The following is a 24643-nucleotide window of genomic DNA, read 5'->3' on the forward strand; positions in this document are numbered from 1 at the left end:
TTTTAAAACATTGAACTTCTCATTGATAAATTCAGACCCTTATTGATAAGGCAAAAACTCACAATAGACTGAGTTTAACTGCAGCTTTATGCATTCTTTTTGTCAGCTTGATTTCAAATAACGCTAAAAAAAAAATCAGCCCTTCTACTCAATGATATTGGTGGAATGTGTTCTATGCCCATATCTCATTGCCAAAGAAATCACACAATGCAAAGAAATAATGACAAAACAGGATTCATATAAGATGAAGGCATGCATACTGTTTTGTTTTGCTTTTTGATATGCAAAAGAACCTCCTAATGATCGTTCATTGATAAAGTGAACTTCTTTGAATTTATTCAAAACACAGTTTATTATTTGAAGATTACTACTGGGAAAATATAAAATAGCTGTAAAAGTGTAAGGATACAATTCTATTCACATTTACCTAGGAATAAGTCTCATTAAACTCACTGCCATATAATAGAGTTTCAACAATATGGACAATTGATGTATTAATGGTTCTTACTCATATAACATGATTATTGGCCTAATAATCATGAATTAGTATTGTTCTTGTTTATTCTTAATATTTAATTGTAGACAACAAAAAATATCTGCGGACTAAGTAATGTAAAATGTATGGTTATTGAAGATTTATTTTTCTTTCGTTTTTCAAGTTTTCTGTAAACAAAATCATCTAGGAAAATAAAAATTGCAACTTGGACTTGTAGTAGGGAAAATAAGAGTAAAGGTGTCATCTTTTAGAAGGCGTGTTGCCATGAACAGCAAAGCAAACATGTATTTCAATTAGAGGTAGTCTACCTGTATCAGAAAACTCATGTTGCCAATCATGCATGTAGAACAGAGTGATCCCATTATGGCTATCTTAAATTCTTGTTCTGTTCCATATTTCATCCCACAATAGTTAGGAAATTGCAGTGACATCACCTGGAAAAAAATCTGTTTTAAGGATGTTGAATATCAGTAATATATGAAAATTATAATAAAAATAAATAGTAACAGAAAGAAAAGGGAAGGGTTATAACTTAAATAGAACAAAACGTAGTTTTGAAAATCAGGTATATCAGGTATATCAGAAACAAAAGAGGCTTCTATAAATAATGTTATGCTTCTGTTATTGCAATCTTTGGCCTCTGTGGAATTATAGAAAATCCAGTATTTGTTGGCAGCCCCATTTTAAGAGGGAAGGAGATCAAGCATAATATTTCTATCATTATAACCATTTTAGCTGCTATGAACATACATTTATTTTCAGATACCCAAAATGTTTGTAAAATTGTTACATTAACTCTATTGTCTTGCATATTACCTTGACACAAAAGAGCCAATGAAGATTGCTTAAAAGGACTCTCCTACAATGGAGTAATAGCACCACAAAGTCACAACAGAATCTACAAGATGCATCATAAATCTTTAAATAAATTTGTAGCTGAAAAATAGCTGCTAGAAATAAACAAAGCATTTGTTCAAAGCATGGCAGTGGCTGAATTCAACATATGGCATGATTTACTGTCATGAGATTATTAACTGCTTTCATTTCAAAAAGTATATCCAGAACTTGCACATGTAAAGTGTTGTTCATTAGGAGATAAGCACATTCTTCCTGCTTTGCAGTCGTCATTTATGAATGAAATAGCTATGCTACTGGAAATGTGAACAGGTACATCATAATCTAACCCTTTTCTTAGTGGTACAGATATGTAATTTTAGACCCTGGGCTTAATGTTCTTATGGTGTGGGGGCGGACTTTGATGTCCTTGTGAATTATTTCAGTTATGAAGCACATAACTAACATTTCTCTTTCCCTGCAGGTACCATTCAGTGCTTTAAAACTGCTTCTATATTCCTTATATGTTAGATTCTAAAAATTAGAACAACACAAAAAACAACAAAACTTCCAATCTTATAAAATACTCTGAACATATCCAATTTGGCATTTTAAATTCACTTAAAATATAGCATTGCTATGACAACAGACATAAAATGGACTATTCTTCTGCTGCACTAATGCTCTCACCACCTGCTACTGTCTGGGTGGTCATTTGAGGGGGGGTCTGACTGCAGAACCCTGGACTTTGGTCCTAAGGGACAGCTCTAGCTATACCCATGGCCTTTGCTTGAACTGGACCACCACACAATTGATGAAAATATATTGTTGCTTCCATTGCTATCTCTTACACTCTCAAAGCACAGTGATACTATTTTTCTTTAAATATGTTGGTGGGAACATACTCTGAAAAGAATCTTCTGTCTGTCCTGCAATCTTCAAGTCCTGAGGTATCAACATGCTAGCCAATTGCTGTTTAGTAAATCATGATGACATGAAATCCTTCTGTTTGAATTATTATACGTTCAATCTCTTCTGGCCAAGTACATACAAGGTCATTCACTTCGCAGTACTACTCCTGATCAAAAGTTATGATTGTGTGTTGACGGAGTTATCCTGCAGTGATATGATATTGCATGATAATAGCCAAGTGAGGTTGTACTCAAATGCTAGTTAGTCCTCTTTGAAATGCTACAATTTGCATTATATTAAATGTTTGTTTTCCATCCAATGCCACCTCACTGATGTTGATAGTGAAAGCTAAACAAATAGACCAGGAACATGAGCTTTAAATTTTTCTTGGCAATTGTGGTCTCAAACTGTGAAATATGTTATGCTATATCCATCAGCATAGTGATTTTGGAGCTTTTGAGATTCGGGTTCATCAGCAGGCCAAATCCAACATGTGGTTTCTTGCTCATTGATTGCAGATAAACCACATCCTGATATTGTTCATTATGTGTCTGTCTTTATTTTGTGTACGACTTTCAGCATCTAGGCAATCCTTGTCATCTTTCACAATCAAAGAAAATAGTAGATGGCTAGTAGGAACATCTTTGTGAGCTTGATCAACATTCAGGTTACTATCTCCTTTCATGCCCATTGTAACATTCAAATCTACTTTGATTCTGAGTGTAGCATACAAATTTGTGTAACCAAAAATTATTTTCTGAACTGCAGATTAAGGTTACACACCATTTATGAAAAGAGGGAATTCAACCTGTTCTAGGAATTTTCTTTCAGTTTGGGAGTGCTGTGAAACTCATTCTTATTCTTAGTCCAAAGTGGCATCAATGTCATAAAGCATTTTTTCACCAGCCTAGGCTTGTGCGCCAATTACAACTCCTGGGGGAGGAAGCTTGGCAAGCTATCCATGTCTTGGTAGTATCTAGGCTTCCTGCACTGTGTTCTACATAGGATTATTTTGAGAGTTTCTCAGAAACATCAATTGTTTCAAATCAGCAGGTAGGCTACTGACTGGCACAGGTTATACAGATTGCACTTCCTAGTTTTGAAATACATTCATTAGCTCTCAATTCAAAATGCTGAACTTCATATATAAAGCTTTATTCAGCCTGAGATCAGTTTATATCAAGGGCCAATTGCTTCTATACAAACCTGCCCTTCTCTGAGTTCCCATACCTGTAGAAGTTAGGTAGGTGAAGACCAGACAACATGGCTTTGTGGTGGCATTGTTGACTATGAAAAAGTCTCCTTTGGAACTGTATGCCTGGCATCTATAAGTATACATTCTAGGCAGCAGGTAAAAAATTGCTATTTTTCTAGGTATTTTAAACTTCATATATTGCTTTATGATTTGTCACTTTTAGGATTTGTGTTACCTACTGCTGGGTTTAATATTTTAGTTGCTTAGTTTATTTTAGTTATGTGTGTTTTTAAGTTTTATTGTATTTATTTATTTATGTTTGGTTTATCTTTAATGTAAGCTGCCTCAAAAATCCTTTTGATGAGATGCAGTATACATATATAAAATCAGTAAAATGTATACATGAAGTTACAAACTGCATGTACAGATATACTTTGTGTTATACTTTGGAACACAAGGAGCAGAAGACTTGCATTTCTTTAGTACTGAATGGCTGTCTTTAAGGAGTCTGAAGTTCTTGTTACAGTGTCATCAGAGGACGTTCACTACATTTACCGTCTAATAAATTGCAACACCTTTCAAGACTGCATACTTTTTCCATCAGAGATGGCATCCAGTTCATCAGTCCCTTAATGCTCTGCACTCATTTTAAAAAAGAATATCTTCTTGTGCAGATGGAAAGAAATATGGTTTTTGCTTTCTTTCCACCTGCATTCATATGTGGTGATTTAAATGAAAACATTTGATCCAATTTCTTCACATTAAAATGTTTTTGACAGAGTATGCATGTACTCCATTGAACTACTGAGTAGATAATAAGCTTTATGTCCTAGCATCGTTGGTATGGTTTCCCTTTAATTTTCTACTTGACTGAGTGCTTTAACAGACTCTCAATATCTCCTTCCTGTATAGAAGAACAAAAACTGTGCCATGTGAAACTTGGTAAATATTGCAGTGCAGGATCAACATGAACCAATACTTATCAAGAATACTGCCACAACAAGTTTTTAATTTAGCAACAGGCCTGCCTTGAACAAGTGCCTCATTGCAGAAGCTGTGGTTTGGTTAATAGTTGACGTACCTATGATGAATCTTTTAGATTCTGTATCATATTTCTCATCTTGTTGGACTCAGTGATGCAATCCGCTCCATTGAAGTGTTTCTTTAAGAGCAATTAGGGCAAATTTCTTCTTATGAATTTATATTAGATGCTTTCATGCTGACATAATTTGAAACATAACAACTGAATAGCAATTTTCAAACTTTTGGGATATATCATAATGTAATTAAAATCTGTGGTAGTTATCTTTGAATCAGAAATGTCTATAAGGATAAAAAAAAAATTCTTCTCTTTGTTCAATACAGTGTTTGTTTTGTAATTGGAATTAGTTTTCTAACCCTCATAAGGGCTGACTTGTTGGCCAAAATACGAATTTTTGACTTGGATTCCAATATGGGCTCTATGAGAACTACTTGCCAAATTGAGTTTTTCTTACACAGGTAGATACAGATAATGCTTTCTGACACAGGGAACTGAAACATGCTTGCTGTTTATGGAAATGAGCTTCCTATGTCATCAAAATCTAGAGGTCAATTTATTTCCTGCTATTTTTAAATTAGTCCTGGTGTGTTAGTTACCAGAGAAACACTGAGTAAACCAACTGACCTTGCTAGACCTTGTTGATATTCAAACCTCTTACCACAGACATATGGTTCCCCCTATCCAACCCTGCCCCAAACAGAGCCATCAAAAGGCATTTGGGTGCCTGAATCAGAAAATTTAAATTGCACCACACAGGGCTCACCTACACCAAGCAGGATATTCCACTATGAAAGTGGTATGAAAGCGGTCTATAAAAGGCAAGAGCCACACCACTGCTTTATAGTGGTATTGAACTGCACTGCAGGATCTACACCACTGCTTTATTGTGATATTGAAGTGCACCAACAACTGTTGGGGCCCATGCCACATCTACACCAAGCAGGATATAACACTCTGAAAGTGGTATGAAAGCGGTATATGGTATGTGTCTATGGGCCCCACCAGTTGTCAGTGCACTTCAGTACCGCTATAAAGCAGTAGTGTGGCTCCTGCCTTTTATATACCACTTTCATACAGCTTTCATAGTGGAATATCTTGCTTGGTGTAGATGAGCCCTCAGTGTGGTAACAATATAATAATATAAATGAAATAAGTGTAGTTTGCTTTCCTGTGCTGCCTTTCCACAAACACACACATTTTGCTGCCTGATTCTGCCTAATTATAAAGTTGGTGCTGCAATAGCTCAGTGGCCCTTAGCTTTGCATGTATAATAGGTCCCAGATTCAGTATCTGGCATTTCCATTTTAAAGGCTCTCAGGACTAAGAGATACATCAATCTGAAACTTTGGACAGCTGCTCTAGGCTAGATGAAGCAATGATGATTCTGCTATTGGGCGGTATAAAACTGTAATAAATAAATAAATAAGCCACCTCCTATGTTCATATTTTCTCAAGCACCTCTAAGAACAAGAGAACAGGACAATCTTGGCAGAAATCAACACCTAGGATATGCTCCAGCCAAAGTTAAGCAATTCCACATTACACTGAATTCAATAAAATTAGTCTCCTATGAAAATCAGTAAAAGTAAAAATTATTTAAATTGGGCTAGTTTTTAAGAGACCCTGTAGGCCCCCGTTCATAGTTAGTGAATTTGACCCTGTCACAGCAATCATGTCTGAAGGACAGAAATTGTTTGTCAAGATTTTTGTTACTATACATAATATAAGCCAATGAAGTAATTTCCCATGTGCTTGATATCCTTGGAAATAACACCAGGAAGCTAATTAAATTAGCTGATTCTATAGTTCTTTATCTTAATTGATTGAAGTAATGTTACCATAATTTTAATGGAAAATAGTGAGAAGCATTTTTGCAAGCCTAAAGAAAACTATAATCTTGGTCTTATTGTTCTGCAAATTGTATATGATTTAATTAAACAGTCTATGATTCATCATGTTTTTTCTCCATAATGAATTAATGTTTATAATTAATACATAGCAGTTTATAAATTTAGATTAAAATATGGCTCCAATATGTGCACATACAATAGCTTCCTACTAAAAGTAATCCAGATTCAGTGGGAAGAATAAAGTGTAAACAAGTCTAGCCTTTTCTGCATATGCCAGGAAATGAGAAAGCATCGTACAACAAAATACACATAAATATTGATAATACACATAAATAGTATGTTCTCCACTGCTATCTGAATCTTTCAATGATCTGAACTACTTATTCCAATATTAAGTATAAATGGGGCTCAAAAGAGCAGTCACATTGAATCAGTGTTCAGCCTAACTATAATTTTATTTAAATCCAACAGTATGGAACATAATACATTTTAGGTTGCCAAATAACCCTAGACAAAATATCCCTATATTTTCAAAATGGATTTTGTAATGAGGTGGGCTAGGTCCTTGTGTTTTGGGTTTTTTAGTAATCAAAGTTGATCCCCCATTCCTATCCCAGCCCAATTCCTACAGGAATTCTGGAGTCAAGACCCAAGTTAAACACTTTGTGATTCTGTCCTACTCGTTGAGCAAGAGCCATGTCCACAACTTAGACTAGGATAATTGCTGTATAAAATATTACTATATATAATTTGCATTCTGCAAGCAAAGTTAAATGTTATCCCCACACCCTAATGCAGAATCTAGCATGTGAAAGGGAACCCTAAAACAGCCTAACATTCCACATTATTATTATTATTATTATTGTTGCGCCATCAATGTACATGGTGCTGTACATAGTAAAACAGTAAAATAGAATAGAAACAACTTTACTGAGCATTCTTGGTTAAACTGTCTGATGGATTGATTGTACTTTTGCACATGTGATAGAATGCTTTGTATATATTATTTTTAAACATTGTTATTGAATCTATAAAATCGTTATTTTTAATCTTCTTCCTTAACTTCTTTGTTGTCTATTGTCTGTTGTACATAGTAAAACAGTAAAATAGCAACATCCTGCCACATAGGCTTACATTCTAATATGATGACCTGGCTTGTTGTGTGCCGATGTGCTGGTCTCTCTATGATGCAAATGTCATAACAGAAACAACCATTACCATGCAGATGGGAAACACGGAATTGTAAATTTCATAGACCAAATCTTGAGTGTTAGATTCCGAAATGTCCTGTTTTCAGACTTCTGTAAGAAGGTGTCACATAAATTCCCTCAAGTATTGAAAGCGCATATGAGGTGTGTACTTTTTAAAGGTATGTAGTGGCCATGCCCTCACCAGTTTTATGAACATACGCAGGACTCCATGCAAGGCTGAATCCTGACTGGTACATTTATTCATTTATTTATTTATTTATTACATTTTTGTATCACCCAATAGCCGAAACTCTCTGGGTGGTTGACAAAAATTAAAATCATGAAGCGCATAAAAACAACCAACAATCTAAAAACGCAAATACAAAATACGATATAAAAAGCACAACCAGAATAATAATAATAAAAAAAAACCTCAGGTGGAGGTGTCATACATGTATGCAGGCACATGCATAGACCTTGCTGAATGCATGATTTTGGTGTATTGGCAGGGGCAGGCCTTGCCAGCATCACCCCACAAGCCTGCTATGCACACTTTCGATGCATGAGGGTGTTCATGTAAACCTCCTCTATGGTCTTGGACTGAAAATGTAGCAAATTTCAGCATTGCCGTTAGTATGAAAATACTATAACTAGTGTATACGTTATTTCTCTCTTTTTGAGGTACCCCTCAGACATTTCTAGTAATCAATGAGGTGGCAGAGAGATGCAGCTTCCCATTTTGAAGGAGACAGATACACATCTCTAGTTTTCAGACTTTTCTCATAGTTAGACTATCTGTGTATAAGAGTAATAGATGTGCAGAATTACCCAATCATATTATTGTTCAATAAGTGAGTATTTCATATATGTACATATATAATCTGTCCCTATTCCTCTTGTTATGTTTGCAGAAGAGGCACTGGTGCCATATAGCAAGCCTAGCTTCCCATCCCCAGGTGGTCACAGCTCTTCAGGTACAGCATCTTCAAAAGGGTCAACTGGACCCAGAAAAGGCGAGGTCATACGAGGAGGTCATCAACGCAACACCAGTGATCTAATTGATGTAGGCTATATTGGGTCAAACAGCCAAGGACAGTTTTCTGGTGAATTATGTAAGCCTCGTTTCAGATGTAATGAAATAAATTCTATTCCAAAAGGGGGCTGTATAAAGGGAACCATTAACAACATGATTTGAATGTATAACATGCTTTTCTTCACTGGATACATATTTAGCTGAGTAACAGCACAATCCTATCAATGTTTGCTTGGAAGTAAGCCTCACTGTTGTCAATGGGGCTTGGTTCAAGGTAAACGTGCATAGGATTGCAGCCTAAATGTTAGTGTGAACGGAAATATGCTAGATTATTCAAACAGTGAGAAGTCCAGGAGAACACTACTAGGTTGAATTTTCTTTGGAAGACAGAGCACAAAGTGTATTTGAATTATCTTGTAATTTATTTGCAAATATGTAAGCAGAGCATTTTAGGAACAGATAGCCCAATATCTAAATTCGCATCAGTACCCAAGAGAATAACTGCATTCCCAAGTACTTCAACCTTCTACAGAAATGTCCTGTTTTAACTCAGAATTTATCCAAGGGATTAAAAAAGTCTTAAGAGCCCAGATCATTTTTCAGAGACAAAATGGGATATTCAAAAAAATGCCCCCCACCTGCCAACTCTTAATGTCCTCAAAAGCCCTCCTTGACAGCCCCCAATACACACTTCCACTCTCTTTGCTTGCTTTCTAAGCTGTGGCAGTATGAAAACCAGCCAAGTGGGTTGGAGAAGAAAGTGAGAATATTGTTTTCCTTCCCTTTCTTCATCTCCCTGATGTGCTGCTAATCATCCCATCAGGGAGGAAAGCGAGGAGCTTCTGTAACCCCAATGTTCTGTAGTGGCTGATGAGAGGTGTTCTCCTGCCTTCAGAAGAACACCCATCTTCCATCCACCACCAGGATTAGCAGCTCATTGGGAGATGGAAATAGAGAGAAGAAAGGGGGAAATGTCCCTCTCTTCTTCCCGAATGCTTCTGCTGCTTCTCTCACCACCCCACTACCATCACTTGAAAAGTAAGCACAGAGAAGGGAGTAATTTGGGGGGGCTGGTAAAAATGGTTTTCAATTATGAAAAGGCTTGGCAGTCTGGAGAAATGCCAAGTCTTCCTTTCCCACTCATATTTTTTTCCAAGCAGAGAAAGAATGTTCAGGGCTGAATTTATGAGCCCCTGAAACCTCTCTCAGCAGAACTTTAATGGCCTTCTCAACCTTCAGCCAACTCACAATTCCTTGTTTCTGCCACTGTCCACATTCAAGTTGCATAAACTCTCAGGTGTCTCTCTCTTCCTCCACCGAACTTTAATGGTAAATACTTTCTAATGGTACAAGTTATAAGGGAACATCAAGCCTTTTTATCAACACTCACCATGTTTTATCAAGCACCCTTCATGTTTGTTAGGCGAAACCATAGTGAGAGACCCATTCATGCTAATCAAGATACCCAAATCGTGTTTATATATTCAGAATTGCTTTGATTGGCCATACTCTAGAACTTTGGTAGCTTTTCTTTAGTATTAACCTTCTAAAAAATAAAGTGCATTTGAGATGTGTCTTAAGTGTAATGAACAAACTTACAAGTACTGATACAGAAGCTACTTTACTTATTTTTATAATATACAAGTCAACATTTTTGGGGCAGTGTTCTCCTTCAAATTGGGTCTCTTTTTATTACACACACAATTCCTGCTCGCAACTAAATGTGAAAAGTCACTATTTGACTTATTTTCCAATATTGCAAAATACACTAATATGGTACTTATACAAAATGCATGAGAACACAGATATCTTAGTAGCAGAGAAATTATGACTTAGAAAAATAAGCAAGAGAAGGCCTTGTTGAGTTATAATTGACTGCATATTTAGATGTTGCCCATGTTGCACAGCCAGTGGGTATTAAATATTGTCCAAGGAGTCAGCATCTCACATAGGCTGAGTTTTCACCATCATAGTAAAAGTAGCAGTCACATGACTGAATGTTCCTAAGACAAAAAAAAAATCCTCCACATAGAAAGTTGATTAGATTGCCACTCTTCTCCCTGACATTTACATTTCAGTATACAGGATTTCTTTTTCATATGATGACACATTGTATTATGTGAGCTTCCACCAGAAGTCTAGAACACTACAACCCAGACACAGATTTGCCATCTCAGTGAGGACTAGGTCATGGGTCAACTTTTGTAGGGACCCTTCAAAAACAATGTCCGTGGGGCACTTGAGGTTCCTTTGTTTCCTCAACAGAAGTGGTAAAGTTCTGTTCCCTTACCTTTGCTTCCCAGGAGACTCTCATGCTATGGTGTGTCACTGCAATAAAAGGTACCTCCCTTTTGTGAGGAACTTTCTGATTTGGTGTGCCGGTCACTGAGGAAACAATTTAAAAGAATTATAATAGCTCTCAGTTTGCCTTCCAAAAAGAAAAAGAAAAAAAAACATCCATAGTAGTATGCTTTTTTCATTTGCTTATAATAAGGCTTCACATTTACCACAATTACCACTCTAATTACTTAAAAAGTAAATGTTTTTATGGTCTACTTTTTAAAATATATGCATAACCGATGTATGCATAAAAGTTAAAATGAAAATATCTCAAAGCATATAATCATGTTTTTGTTCTTTGTTTAACAGAGTAGTTGAACTGAGACATCTTGAGCTGCTCTCAAGGGCCATCATGGTCTGAACTCATGGAAGTGATGACACTAAAACAGTGCAATGAACATTTTCTTTATTTATGTACTTACTATTAAAAGAACTGTAAATGCAATGTAAAGACACACAACCACACATATCCCACAGATACTCTACCTGTGTTCTTCTCTTTACTACACCTTCCACCTTAATCTATTTCTTATCAAGCATATATAATGGAAAAAAATCACCCTCCAGGATGAAATGGATTTCCCGTGTATATAATTTCTTTTTATTGCATTGCTATGCAACTCACCTTTTTTTTAGCTATGTTCATATTATTGTCTGTTCTTATTGGTCTGTTGTATTATATGTGAATTAATAGGCTGTGGTGCCATATAATAACTTTTAATTGTGTAACTTTTTATGTTTAAAGTTTGCACTGCAACTTTTTTGTTGGTGATAAGCACAAAACTCTTACTCCTCGTGACATGAAGAAGAAAAAAAGACTGAATGTGAAAGGAGTCTATGTACTGTAAGCTATGTTGGATAATGCTGGATGTAATGAATTATGTTAGGTGGTTTTCCATTTGGGTGTAGAATTAGGAAGATGACTGGCAAAACTGATGTTAACAAAGGCTTATTGGGACATCCGGGATAGAATCCTATCTGAAATAACAAGCAACATGTTGCTTTTACCATTTAAAAAAGGGGTCAAATGATGGAAGTGTGAGTTTCAAGACCAGATTAGAACTGAAAGCCTCCTCTCTTCTTAGTATCAGTTTTCATTTGTTCAACACAGTTGAACTCGCTACAAAGGAAGGAAGTTAAGGTGTTTCACTAAAGCTGTTTTTAAATATATTACAGTTTTAAAGAATTACTGATGTTCTCTCTCCTCCAGGAAACACAAACCATATGAACTAGCAGGAGTTAAAGGTGCAATTTATGATTGAGATATCCAAGCTGCTTCCAAAAAACAAAACAAAAAAAACCTAGATTATCTTAGTTCATCTTTCCAATACATGTACAGTACAATGGAAGGTGTAAAGCTGCATCACTTGAAATTCATGGCATAATTGTTTTTATGCAGTCTCTACATAATTTTGTGTTGTATTATCTGAAATTTCCAGAAACTGAAACCCAATTAATTTGTACTTAGACCCCGGGTTAAAATGTTTGGGGGAAAAGCAATGGTAAAGTTATACTCAGTTTGAAATTAATATGACTTTTGCCAATTCACTGCATTATTGGAAACTGGATAGAAACAAGGAAAAGAAAATGTCTTTGACCTATTTTTGATGAGTAAATTTCAAGCCTCTTCTTATGAAAACATGATGCATGTTTATACACTTTTTGAATAAACCAAACTCTCTGTAAGTGGACATTAACAAAAGCATCCTGTCTCATCATTAGTTCTCATGACTTTCTCCAGCTTTGCTACAGTATTTTTAGTTCTCTGTTAGAAATACTGTACATGTATATCAAATGCATTAAATATTTTATTTAAAGTTTAAATCATAGAGCTTACTTCATTCAGTCACATCATTATTACAAACTTCCATTCAAACATATCTTATGTACGATCAGTCCATGTTGTTTTATACTTTGCCTTGGTGCTCACACTGCTGCTAAGCGAAGTACACGTTTAGAACAAGCAAATAAATCTGCTAAATATGTGTTGCTTTTTATTACATTACATTGGAATTGTTGATAAGGTAGAACATTTTCATTACCAATTGTAAATCAGCACTGCAAATATCAAATTTTCTCATTTATTTACGATCAGGGCATTGGCAAACCAAAAAAAAAAAAAAAAGTTCAAGGAAAAGTATTTTCTGAGTTTATGTGACCTAGGAATTTATGTATGTTCCTGCTTATTAAAATGCTGGATATAGTTAAAGCCATTATTTTTAAATGTACAGAAATGTTCAACAAATGTATAAAAAATGACATTTTTCCTTTCCTGAACTGAGTATGTTAATGTGAAGGAAGGCACCATGTTCCAGCAATAGTAATCTAGGTAGAGAAATAGGCCTGTGCACACAGAGCCATGTAATGGAGATGCAATAAGCTTCTCCTAAGGGGAGATAAATCCCCACACCTCCAGCAGCCTCCCCGAGCATCTGGTACACCTATGTTTGCAATGGAGAACAGTATCCTTACCCTTGCAACATCAGATTGGTGTTATGAGGGGCTTCTGAATGCAGTACCTCACAGCACCAGTCAGTGGTTAGATTGGAATGGGAATATAGCCAAAGGGTATTTGATTCCATCTCTGTGACACATCCCCCCTCTTGTTCTTGTCCAGTGATCAGTGCTCTGAAGGGCTTTATTCAGAAGCCCCCGACAGCACTGATGCTTACTGAGAGGCTGAGAGGCTCCCTTCCCCAGGTCTCAACTCACCTGAAAGTTGCCCATGACTCAAAAGGAGTTTCTGCACTCTACATTGCCTCAGGTTTTGCTGCTGTGAGTTTTTTTATTGTTGTTGTTGTTCAGGTGGATTCATATGACCTAAGTAGCTTTGATACTTTTTGTGGAAAGCAGTATATAAACTTGAGTAATAAAATGAATAAATAAATAAAATATTTCCCTCATGGTGACTTAGACTAAAATATAGGAAATCTTAGTCTTGAGAGTGTTTCAGGATGTGCTGAAATTGCAGAACAAGCTTTCATTTTCAAAAATCAGGATATCCAACCACAAGTTGGCTCATGACTAACACCAATTGCGCTATTGACAAGCAAGTGATATCTCGGGGTGGGGGTGGGGCCAGAATCGCCTTTCAGGGGAACGATCAAACAGAAGCAATCACTTGAAGCCATCCTAACTTTACAATGGCTTTGAATTTAGAGCCAATTTACATGTTACATAGAACCAGCAGAATTGCAGTCACTTCTGTAGTTGCACTCATGGCTCTCTAGCATCAATCCCCCCCCCCACTCAAGTGATTCATACCATGCTAGAAATGCCCACCCTGTTAGGTAGTAAACTATGAGTACGGAACATAATTATGCAACCTGGCTTCACCACGCTGGTGAAAAATGTATACATTACCTAGAATAGGTATGAACAACTACTGAAATGGCTGCAACCACACCGTCCCATGTACTATGGAGACCAAAAGTTACTACTGATCCAAAGTACAATACATAAGCGGTAGAGACCTTACAGGTTTGTTTTACCTCTAGAATGCATGGAGTATTGCAAACTTTATATATGCAGGAAGACTTTAAGGGTACATTGAAACACTTGATGCCCTATATGCAATGAGATGTTGTACACGCCCTTCAGGTCTGTACCATATGACCTTCATGAATATTTTAATTGGCTCCCAAAAACCTGAGCTGAGCTTTGGTGGAACACCTTATTGGCCAATTTCTCTTCAGAATTCAACCTGAGTAAAAGTACCCATCCCAGGTTCCTTCAGATATGTGTCTTCATATTTTCTTGACAAGTTTTGTGTCAGTATTAAACCTTTGCAGTACTATATCACTGTCTATTATTGGCTACAATATGATTCTCTTTATTAGGATTTTTTTACAAGGTCCTCTAAAAAGGAGATTTTAATGTATAGCAAATCCCCCATATTTTAAAAGGTGAAGCTTTTCTCTGTTTGTCTGTCTGTTTGTCAGTGTACTTCCAATGATCACAGAACATATTTTTTAAAATGTAGTGTAATTTACCATTTTTTTAAAAAAAAGGTTTTTTCCTTTTATAATTGAAAATATTTCTTGTGCATAATGTGTCTAAAGGAAAGGGAAATAGTGGCAGCACTTAGAACTGTTTTCTAATTTTTTTTATAAAATTGTTCATTGACGACAATTTGTTCAATCACAAAAAGATTATGACCTCTTAATGTGTTTCATGTGTTAGTGAAGCAAACTTTAATGGGCATAAAGTTGGTTAATCGTAATGTTGAGTGTGTATTGTATATTTACTGGGGGGGAAATAAAACTTCCACATTTCAAAACTATGTTAAGGAAACTTGAATTTACCATTCTTAATATATGATTATTATATAAACCTGAATTGGGAGTAATCAAATAATTAAAAACTATGTTATACTTTTTCTTCCATAACATTACGCTTATAGGTAGTCTGTTGGGGCTTCGTATGCTCTCCAAATTGTCATTAATTTTACTGACATTCCACAGCAAGCAAAGAGGGAGGAAGTGGGGTCCTGTTACAAATCTCATTAGTAAAATCTATAAATATGACAAAAGAGATTTTCTAATGTCTTTGAAAATGCTGACTAAAAACATGCAAACAAACAAAAAACAAGAAGAAATTGGAGGAGAAGAATTGTTTTACTGTACTTACATAACTACATTATGTTGGTGTTGTTTCTAGAGAGAAGATAAATAATCTGAAACCATTAAGTGAGCGTATGGAATGATAATCAGAGGGGATATGAGATAGGAGGCAAATACAGAGAGAGAGAGAGAGAGAAAGCCTGCTCTATCAACCTTCACAGTCATCTAGTACAAAATCATACATAGTGAATGTAAATCAGTGAACATGAAAATCAGTTTCATCTGATTTACCATGAAATCAGAAAATCATCTTACCATGGTACAGCTGTGCAGACCATATTCCAGGAGGAGGTTCTTGAATGCCTTTCTGCGCCACATTTCCCACAGTGGACTTGACATGCTTTGGGTGTGCTTGACTTCCACCATATCTCTACAGACTATCATTCCAGATCCCACAGCTGTGATATATGAACGAGCTTCCTTGCCTACAGTGGCTTCATCTTCATTCCCAACCTGAATGCACGTTATGTGTTTGTTTGTTTGTTTGTTTGTTTGTTTGCTTAAAACACCCTTCATCCTTACGAATACTGGGGTCACATATAAATATATTTAAAACAATAAAAACACCAAAAAGACACCATCATCAGATGAAAGTAGACAATACAATAAAGAGACAATGCCTGGACAGACAAAAAGGGTTTCAGCTGGCACTGAAACAATTGCAGTGCAGTTGCTAGTTGCACCTCCATGAAGAGAGTATTCCAAAGTTGGGGCACCACAACCAAGAGGGCTCTCCCCCTTATTGGAACATAATGGCTATGTTGGTGTGATCATGTGGATAAAAGTCATTGTGGGGTGTTCCCCAGCTCCTGCGTGTGCTGCACGCAGAACTGCAATGTGCATAATTATCCACAATGTAGAGCAAGTTGCCATGTTGGCCGAGCCCAGCATGGTGCACAGTGGGGGTGGCCTCTTACCAGTGCCGTAACCCCTACTGCAAGCCATGGGTCATGATGTGGATAAGAAGTACCCACACACTGCAGCGGGTACAGACAACATGGGAACTTGGCTTCTTTCACCCCACGACCATCCAAACCAGGTCAATGGGTGGATTTGCATGATTGTTTTCAGCCACAGTGGCTTAAATAAGCGACTGTGTCTTGCAGCATGTGCCCATGGGCTGTTTTAGAATAGAGGTGATTTGTTAACAATCCACCCTTGCTGGGTTTGGATGACACATCAACCTACAAGTGGGGTTCAGTTATAGAATGGGTGTCCAGCATCTGCCGCAAACCATGGTGGTTTATTCAAGCCACCATGGCTGAAAATAAACGTGTGAGCTAGGTCAATGTATCTTAGGTACTTGGACAAAAGCCTCCTCTGACAATCTTGAGTTCTGAGCAAGTTGGTAGTAGAACTCCTTCTGCAGATTTTTGTGTTCTATGCCATTTAGGGCTTTAAAGGCAAGCACCAACTGCTTGAGTTGGACTCGGAAGCAAATCTAGCTCCTTTAGAATCACTGTAATACAATTCCACCTGGCTGTAGCAATCTGGCTGCCACATTCTACGCTTGCTGAAGCTTCCAGTTTATCTTCAAGGGCAGGCCCACATACAATGCATTACAGTAATTCAGTATGGACATTGCCAGTACATGAATCATTGTGGCCAGACTCTTCCTGTCCAGGAACTGTTGCAACTGGCAAACCAGCTAAAGCTGATAAAAGGCACTCCTAGCCACGAAGGACACCTGAACCTCAAATAACAATGTTGGATCAAGGAATATCCACAAGCTAGCTTACTGTTTCAAGAAGGGTACAACCCCATTTAGAACAGGCTGTACACTCAATTGCTGGACATGAGAACCACCTATCCACAGTTCATCCATCTTGTCAAGATTCAGCTTCAGTTTATTCATCTTCTTCCAGCCCATGTCTGACTCCAGACACCAGTCCAGCACCTACCTGGTGAGGAAAGATAGTTTGATATCATCAGCATATTGTTCACACTTCACTCCAAATTTCCTGCTGTCCACATGCATTTTCTACATATAGATGTTAGAGCATAGAAGATAAAATGGATCTTTGCAGGCCCTACAGCTCAAATGCCATGGGTTTTTGAGCTCCCAACCCCCACCCCACAGCCTGTCTATGAAACTAATCCAGCAAATAGAAGCAGAACCACTCTATTTGCAAGAGACTAACTTGTATATAATCTGATGGAAAGGTGTATAACCTGATGATTGATATGTAGAATCTTTTTCCTATTCTTTTTATACACATGAGCTCTGTAGTTTTTGCCTGGGATCTTATTGGCTGTGCTCTTCTGTGTCCTGTCCTGTATAGTAGCAAAACATCAATTATTGTAGAAGTGACAAAGGAACGAGGAAATGCTAAGGTAGGTGAATAACTGCAGCTCCTCTTTCTTGAAGATTTCCATAGTGTGCTGCTTTAGCTACTAATTCCCCCCAAAACCTGCTCCATCATTGCTGTGAAGTGGCATCAATAGGGTTACATGGCAGGAGTAACCGTGGGCTATCCAGCCAGGAAAAGTCACAATGCTGTTGTCACATAGCCGTAATGGGCAGCAAATACTGAGTGACTGAAAACTTTCAAAAGCATTTTTTTATTTGTTTTCTGGCAACTCTGCACAGCACTGTTGCTTTGAAGGCCTGTAGCTGCACCTCTGCACTGCCACAGTTCACTGAATTTATGTGTTATACATACTAGCCCCATTCAGAAGACATCTTAAACCCCGGCTTTAACCATGGTGGTTGAGCCAGAAAGTCATGCTGTGTTCAGAAGACACGTTAAACCGTGGCTTTAACCATGGTGAATAAGACTTTCTGGCTTAACCACCATGGTTAAAGTCGTGCTTTAAGGTGTCTTCTGAATGGAGCCAATTACTGTCCTTACTTTCGCTCCAGAAAGAGACTTTAATGTCGTCATGGCGGCCATTATTAAACACTGGGAGCCCATTCCCTGCCCTGTATTCTCGCACCTATCCTGCACTGGGATCCATCCCCTAATTACATTCACTCTCTTAATACAAACTGAAGCCACCACTGACATGCACAAACAACCATGGTGACATCGGAGCAAAATAAAAATTCAAGGTAAAATGACACATTAAAAATGAGCAGCTTTGCAGGGAATAATGTGATGTGGCTGCGTCATATAAACAACTGAGTGCAATTGCACAGCCATGATGGAATATATACAGCATATACATATATATATATATATATATATGCCCCCACACTAACCATGGCAATTTAAGAGATTGGATTAGTACAAAGCTTAGCTGCCCTCCTACAAGTTACAAACATCATTTGTGAGTTGGGAAAAAGGAAGCCCCATAGACTTAAATTATTTAAATAGGAAAATGTACAAGAGGTGTAGTGGTGCTGCAATAGTTAGAGAGTCTGATTATAGCACTATGCAGCCATTTGCCTCTTTGTGCATCAGAGGGAGAGGGAGATGTGGAACTGCATGTAAGCATCCCCAACATTTCTGGATGGCTAGCTGCCAGAACTTTGCATGTCACGCACAAAGGTCTGAAAAAGGCTCTGTAAGTAAGTTCATCTGAATGCATTTACATAGTTCCCATGATCACAAACCCTGTCTTATCAGGATTTCTAATCACGGAAGTTCTGTAAATACAGTCAGCTGAACATGAATCATAGAATAGCAGAGTTGGAAGGGGCCTACAAGGCCATCGAGTCCAACCCCCTGCTCAATGCAGGAATCCAACCTAAAGCATCCCTGACAGATGGTTGTCCAGCTGCCTCTTGAAGGCCTCTAGTGTGGGAGAGCCCACAATCTCCCTAGGTAACTGATTCCATTGTCGTACTGCTCTAACAGTCAGGAAGTTTTTCCTGATGTCCAGCTGGAATCTGGCTTCCTTTAACTTGAGCCCATTATTCTGTGTCCTGCACTCTGGGAGGATTGAGAATAGTTCCTGCCCCCCTCTGTGTGACAACCTTTTAAGTATTTAAAGAGTGCTATCATGTCCCCCCTCAATCTTCTCTTCTCCAAGCTAAACATGCCCAGTTCTTTCAGTCTCTCTTCATAGGGCTTTGTTTCCAGACCCGATCATCCTGATTGCCCTCCTCTAAACACGCTCCAGCTTGTCTGCATCCTTCTTGAATTGTGGAGCCCAGAACTGGACACAGTACTCTAGATGAGGCCTAACCAGGGCCGAATAGAGAGGAACCAGTACCTCACGTGATTTGGAAGCTATACTTCTATTAATGCAGCCCAAAATAGCATTTGCCTTTCTTGCAGCCATATTGCACTGTTGGCGCATATTCAGCTTGCAATCTACAACAATTCCAAGATCCCTCTCATTTGTAGTATTGCTGAGCCAAGTATCCCCCATCTTGTAACTGTGCCTTTGGTTTCTATTTCCTAAATGTAGAACTTGGCATTTATTCCTATTAATTTCATTCTGTTGTTTTCAGCCCAGCACTCCAGCCTATCAAGATCACTTTGAAGTTTGTTTCTGTCTTCCAGGGTATTAGCTATCCCACCCAATTTTGTGTCATCTGCAAATTTGATCAGCGTTCCCTGCACCTCCTCATCCAAATCATTAATAAAAATGTTGAAGAGCACTGGGCCCAGGACTGAGCCCTGCGGTACCCCACTCGTTGCCTCTCCCCATGCTTTCAGAGCCCTTTCCAGACTTTTGCGCTAAACGTGCCAAGGTCTACCTGGTTGCTGGGTGTGCAAGGAAGGAGGGAGTGGGGTTAGGAGCACAGCCACATCCCCCCTCCTCACAATGTTATCAATAGTTCAAAATATATCTCCATTGATGAGATGTGGTAATTGTCAGCATGTGTACATTCTGTGGCGCCTTAGTGTTCATGCACCTGTGTTTCATTCATGAGCACTATATGTATCCATTCTTCAAGCATAGCTTAACATTCTAGAGACCTTGGGAAAGGAACTGAACCCAGAAGTAAGTCATATCAAAGCCAGTGAGATTTTGTCTGAAGAATTGTATGTGCTGGGATGTAAGGATACCAGTGGAACCTACTTGATGATACTTGATTTTTGTATCTTGGGTCTATATGCCCAAATTTAGAATCATTTCAAAAGACAGCAATGGAATTACAGTATCTATTTTCATGTATATAATATATGAGCATGTGGTCAAGAGAGGCCTCCCATATGGCCCACTTTGAGTGCCCACAGTGCCCACATTCAAAACTGCACTGTCGCCCATATTCCCCAAGCCCACATTGTTGTGATTGTGTTGAGGAATGGGGCATGTGAGGAGAGGAGGACTCTCTCCATACCCTCTTCAACAGAACATTCCTGACAGCCCATCAAACAGCTCTTTGGTGGATGGTCAGGAACCTGATTGAACTTGGGAAAGGGGCACATGAGGGGAGTCATCTGCATGTGTCCTTTCTTAATTTAGATTGCAGGGCTGCATGGAGTGAAGAGACTTTAACCTCTCACTAATGATCCTGAATAAGGCCTAATCTACACCAAGCAGGATATTGCACTATGAAAGCAGTATATAAAAGGCAGGAGCCACACTACTGCTTTATCGTGGTATTGGAGTGCACTGACAACTGTTGCGGCCCATATACCACTTTCAGAGTGTTATAGCCTGCTTAGTGTGGCTCCTGCCTCTTATATACCGCTTTCATACTGCTTTCATAGTACAATATCCTGCTTGGTGTAGATTAGGCCAAAGATTGCTGAAACAGTGATATTCCCTGCAAATAGCAGAAACAGTGATCCTGATTGTTCGGAAGGAGAAGGTTAAAGCAGGAATAGATCTCCAGGCATCTTTCCTGGCTTCCCTTTTTAAAAAAAAATTAACACATTTTCTTATCACCAGCAGTGATTGCTGTGAGATATGTTTCTGATGGTTCTGAAAACTGTGGGTTCAAAGGAGTTGTTTAGGGTACTGGGGTGCAGGCCCCACCTCTGCCTTGTACTCAGTCTTTGGGGAAGGTTTGTCCACAAAGGTTTTGTCCTTTGTCATGCCTCCCATCACAGCCATTCTGTGTTGGTTCCCAGGACAATTTTTCAAATTGCCAATTTCCAAAAAGTTTGCTTACCTCTGGATTAAAGCATCCCCCCTCCCAAGTGATCCTATGGATGTTTAGGTGTGTATAGATTGGGAGTGTCTGTAGCATGTGTGCGTGTGTGTGTATGAGAGAGAGAGAGAGAGAGAGAGAGAGAGAACTTCCCACTTACTCGTCCCATCCACTTGAGGGCCATTATGACCCTCCAAACCAAAGAGGTTGCCCACCCCAATGGTTAACATAACTGACAGTAAGTAGAATTCAAGACAATGGCTTTCCTTTCTACTTTTTTTATTATTATTTTATTCCCTGCCATATAAAATATGGAGAATGTCAGTGGCAATATCTATCAAACTGCAGAAAATGCAGAAATATATGTGAATCACATAAAGCTAAATAGCAGGTCACTCAGAAAGTGGTTACTAAGGGAGAACATGAGAATGTGAAATTCTTTGTCAGATTTAATTTGAAGTTTTGACACCATATGTGTTCCAGATGTACTGAAAGATCACAAAGCATAAAGGTTGATTCACACAACTATTTTTTACCTGCTGAAGTTAATACATGTTGACATTTTCTGTGACTATCTGGCATACTGGACTGATCTTGTGAATGCTTCAACATATGTCCAGATTGTGACATGCCATGTCCTGGTTCAACTTGACTGATTTGTTCTGATTCATCTAGTTTTCATGTAACCAACCTTGGCTCCTTTGAAATAGAGAAAGGAAAAAAATACACACACTGTAGTGAATACATGTTATAAAGCCCTTGCCAGGGTCCTGGTCTTCTGGTGGGCTCATTCCTTGACTCATCTAGACCAACAGGTTCATTCTCTTGAGAAATTTCCTCATTTGGGTCATGGCTTAAATATTTTGTTCCCTCCACCCCTGAGGCTAAGTGGGAAGATAGCAGCTTCACCTGAGATGACCTAGGATTCTTGCCCTCACTGCCAGCTGCTTTGGGTAGATGCGGAATTCTACCACACAACTCTTATCACTCTGTCAGGGAAACATACTGTATATAAAAGTGGTTTTCCCGAATGGAAAAAGCTCCCTAAACTATTTTTAAAGCTACAGGAAAGGAGTCTGTTCATTATATTTGTATATTGCCCATCCTCAGAGGATTTCATAACAATTTCATAGCCACACAATAGCTCTGTGACTTTGATATGAAATAGTGATTTGCCCAAGACTATCAAATGGATTTCATAGATAAGTGGGATATGAATCTAGATTTTCTACATCCAAGCTTGTATTAGAGCCATTGCACTACACTGATTTCCTTTCCAATCTGCTTGGGAGGAAGAAAAAATCATTGTCGGGGATACGGCTGTGCCTTTCAGATTCACCATTTATTCTTTCAGGTCCTGATATATAAGGACAACAATAAGGACAACGATAAAGCAATGGACAACACAGGGCTGCATTAGCTTCTTCACTACTTCAGATTAGTTATGTCGCAACTAGTCAGACCAATAGATTGCCACCAAGACTCTAACAGCATGGAGTTGGAACCGCAAAGTAAAGTGTGAAGTGGTGTTCATGTGATTCAGGTGACTTGCAAACAAAGAGGTTTCTCTGGCATGATAGAAAATAGCTCTAACCACTAGTGCCACAGAAACAGACTACCCTGCACAGTTTAACCATGCTACCCAACTAACATATGAAATGGACATGAAAGCCTGACATTTTACAGAAGAATGAAAGCTAGAGCACAAATCTCCACATATAGGTCTTTTCCCCCCTGACCTTCCTGTTCCCCAAAATGTATTTAACTTTTTGCATTCCATCCCCTTATCTTCAACATGTATGAGTGTGAGAATGCATCAAATAACTTATGCTGTACTGATCTCCCTGAGGAAACAGCCTTTAGTTCATTAATCTCCAATCTGTAATCTTTGCAGACCAAGAACCATCAATACAGGGCAGGGCCCATACATATAATTTGTATTATTTGTGCATGCTTCCATCTCTCTCTAATTCTTTTACTTTAAAAACTTTGAATAAGCAAAAATAAAACTGTGATAGCACTTCTAGTGCAGGGAGGCAGTCTGGGCCCATGAACTCCAGTTTGTGGCTACATGCAGGGCCCACCCCCATTTCATACAGATTGCTCACCTAGCATTCTTAAATAGCAGCAAGGAAAGAATGAACTATATCAGGATTGCTGGGGGAAGAAGTGGAGTAAAGTCTTTCCACTTCCTCCCAGCAAGGAAAGAAGATCACTGCTCTCTCTCTCTTTCTCTCTCTCTTTCTCTCTCTCTCTCTCTCTCTCTCTCTCTCTCTGTCTGTGTGTGTGTGTGTGTGTGTGTGTGTGTGTATGTGTGTGGCCCCCCAACCCAAGATCATATGAGGACCTCAGGGCTGAAAAGGTTGTGCACCCCTGTTCTGGTGTGACCACCTGAACTGGTGAGTAACCCAATTGTTGTAGCTCACAACCAATCAGCTGTAAGCCATTGCTCCAATAAAATAATTGTGGAGCTTCTAGGTTTTATACTTTCTGATGTAATGTTGTTGTTGTTTTATTTAGAGAAGGTCTGCTGAAATTATTCCTGTGAGTACATATAGACTATGTCTACATCTGGCCTAAATTCAATGGAACTGGGTTCTTATATGATGACCACATTAAATATTTGATTGAAGTGGCATCTGCAGCAGTGATCACTTACTCTGAAGTAGAAAATTAAAGACAATGGCACTACTCCAGAACAATCAGTTTGTGGACTACAGCCAAAATAATTGATATGCCTTTTTAGCGCACATAAAATGTCTTAATTGATGTCAATAAAATGCTTTATTTCTTAATTTTATTTTATGCTTCAGCTCTTGTTCGGAATTTCCTTTTGGGAAGCACCTGCTATCGGTTATTTCATAATATTGCCTTTGTGTCACTTTATGGATTTGCCCAGAGTTTCATTCCCCCCAAATTCCCCCCTTCCTACATGTTATTGTTTGTCTTATCTCAGATGCTGCATTGTTACCATTTCTATTCTCCTGTACTCTTGCTCCAGAAATGTCTCCCTAGATCTTATCCACCACTACCACCACCACCCCAAAAAATGTCATTGATCCACTGCCTTTACAATCTGTCAATGAATGGGTTCATGCCTTTGTCATATATGTGAAGGGGCATTATACAGAGGCTGA

The 24643-nt window shown here is 38.3% G+C and overlaps 1 protein-coding gene across 5 annotated transcripts in view; it reads left to right on the plus strand.

The window, feature by feature from the left end:
- ROBO2 (roundabout guidance receptor 2) overlaps positions 1-13839 on the plus strand; it is a 523934-nt gene extending 510095 nt beyond the window's left edge. For 2 of the 5 annotated variants that reach the window (XM_063126764.1, XM_063126765.1), the window contains 2 exons: positions 8431-8631; positions 11202-13839. In XM_063126764.1, the coding sequence (XP_062982834.1) occupies positions 8431-8631; positions 11202-11203 (203 nt within the window). In that variant the 3' untranslated portion in view covers positions 11204-13839. The remainder of the gene's footprint in view (positions 1-8430; positions 8632-11201) is intronic. The other 3 variants (XM_063126760.1, XM_063126761.1, XM_063126762.1) reach the window with 2 other exon arrangements.
- The last annotated feature ends 10804 nt before the right edge of the window (positions 13840-24643 follow it).

Source organism: Elgaria multicarinata, chromosome 5 (assembly GCF_023053635.1).
Source record: "Elgaria multicarinata webbii isolate HBS135686 ecotype San Diego chromosome 5, rElgMul1.1.pri, whole genome shotgun sequence".
Lineage (NCBI taxonomy): Eukaryota > Metazoa > Chordata > Lepidosauria > Squamata > Anguidae > Elgaria > Elgaria multicarinata.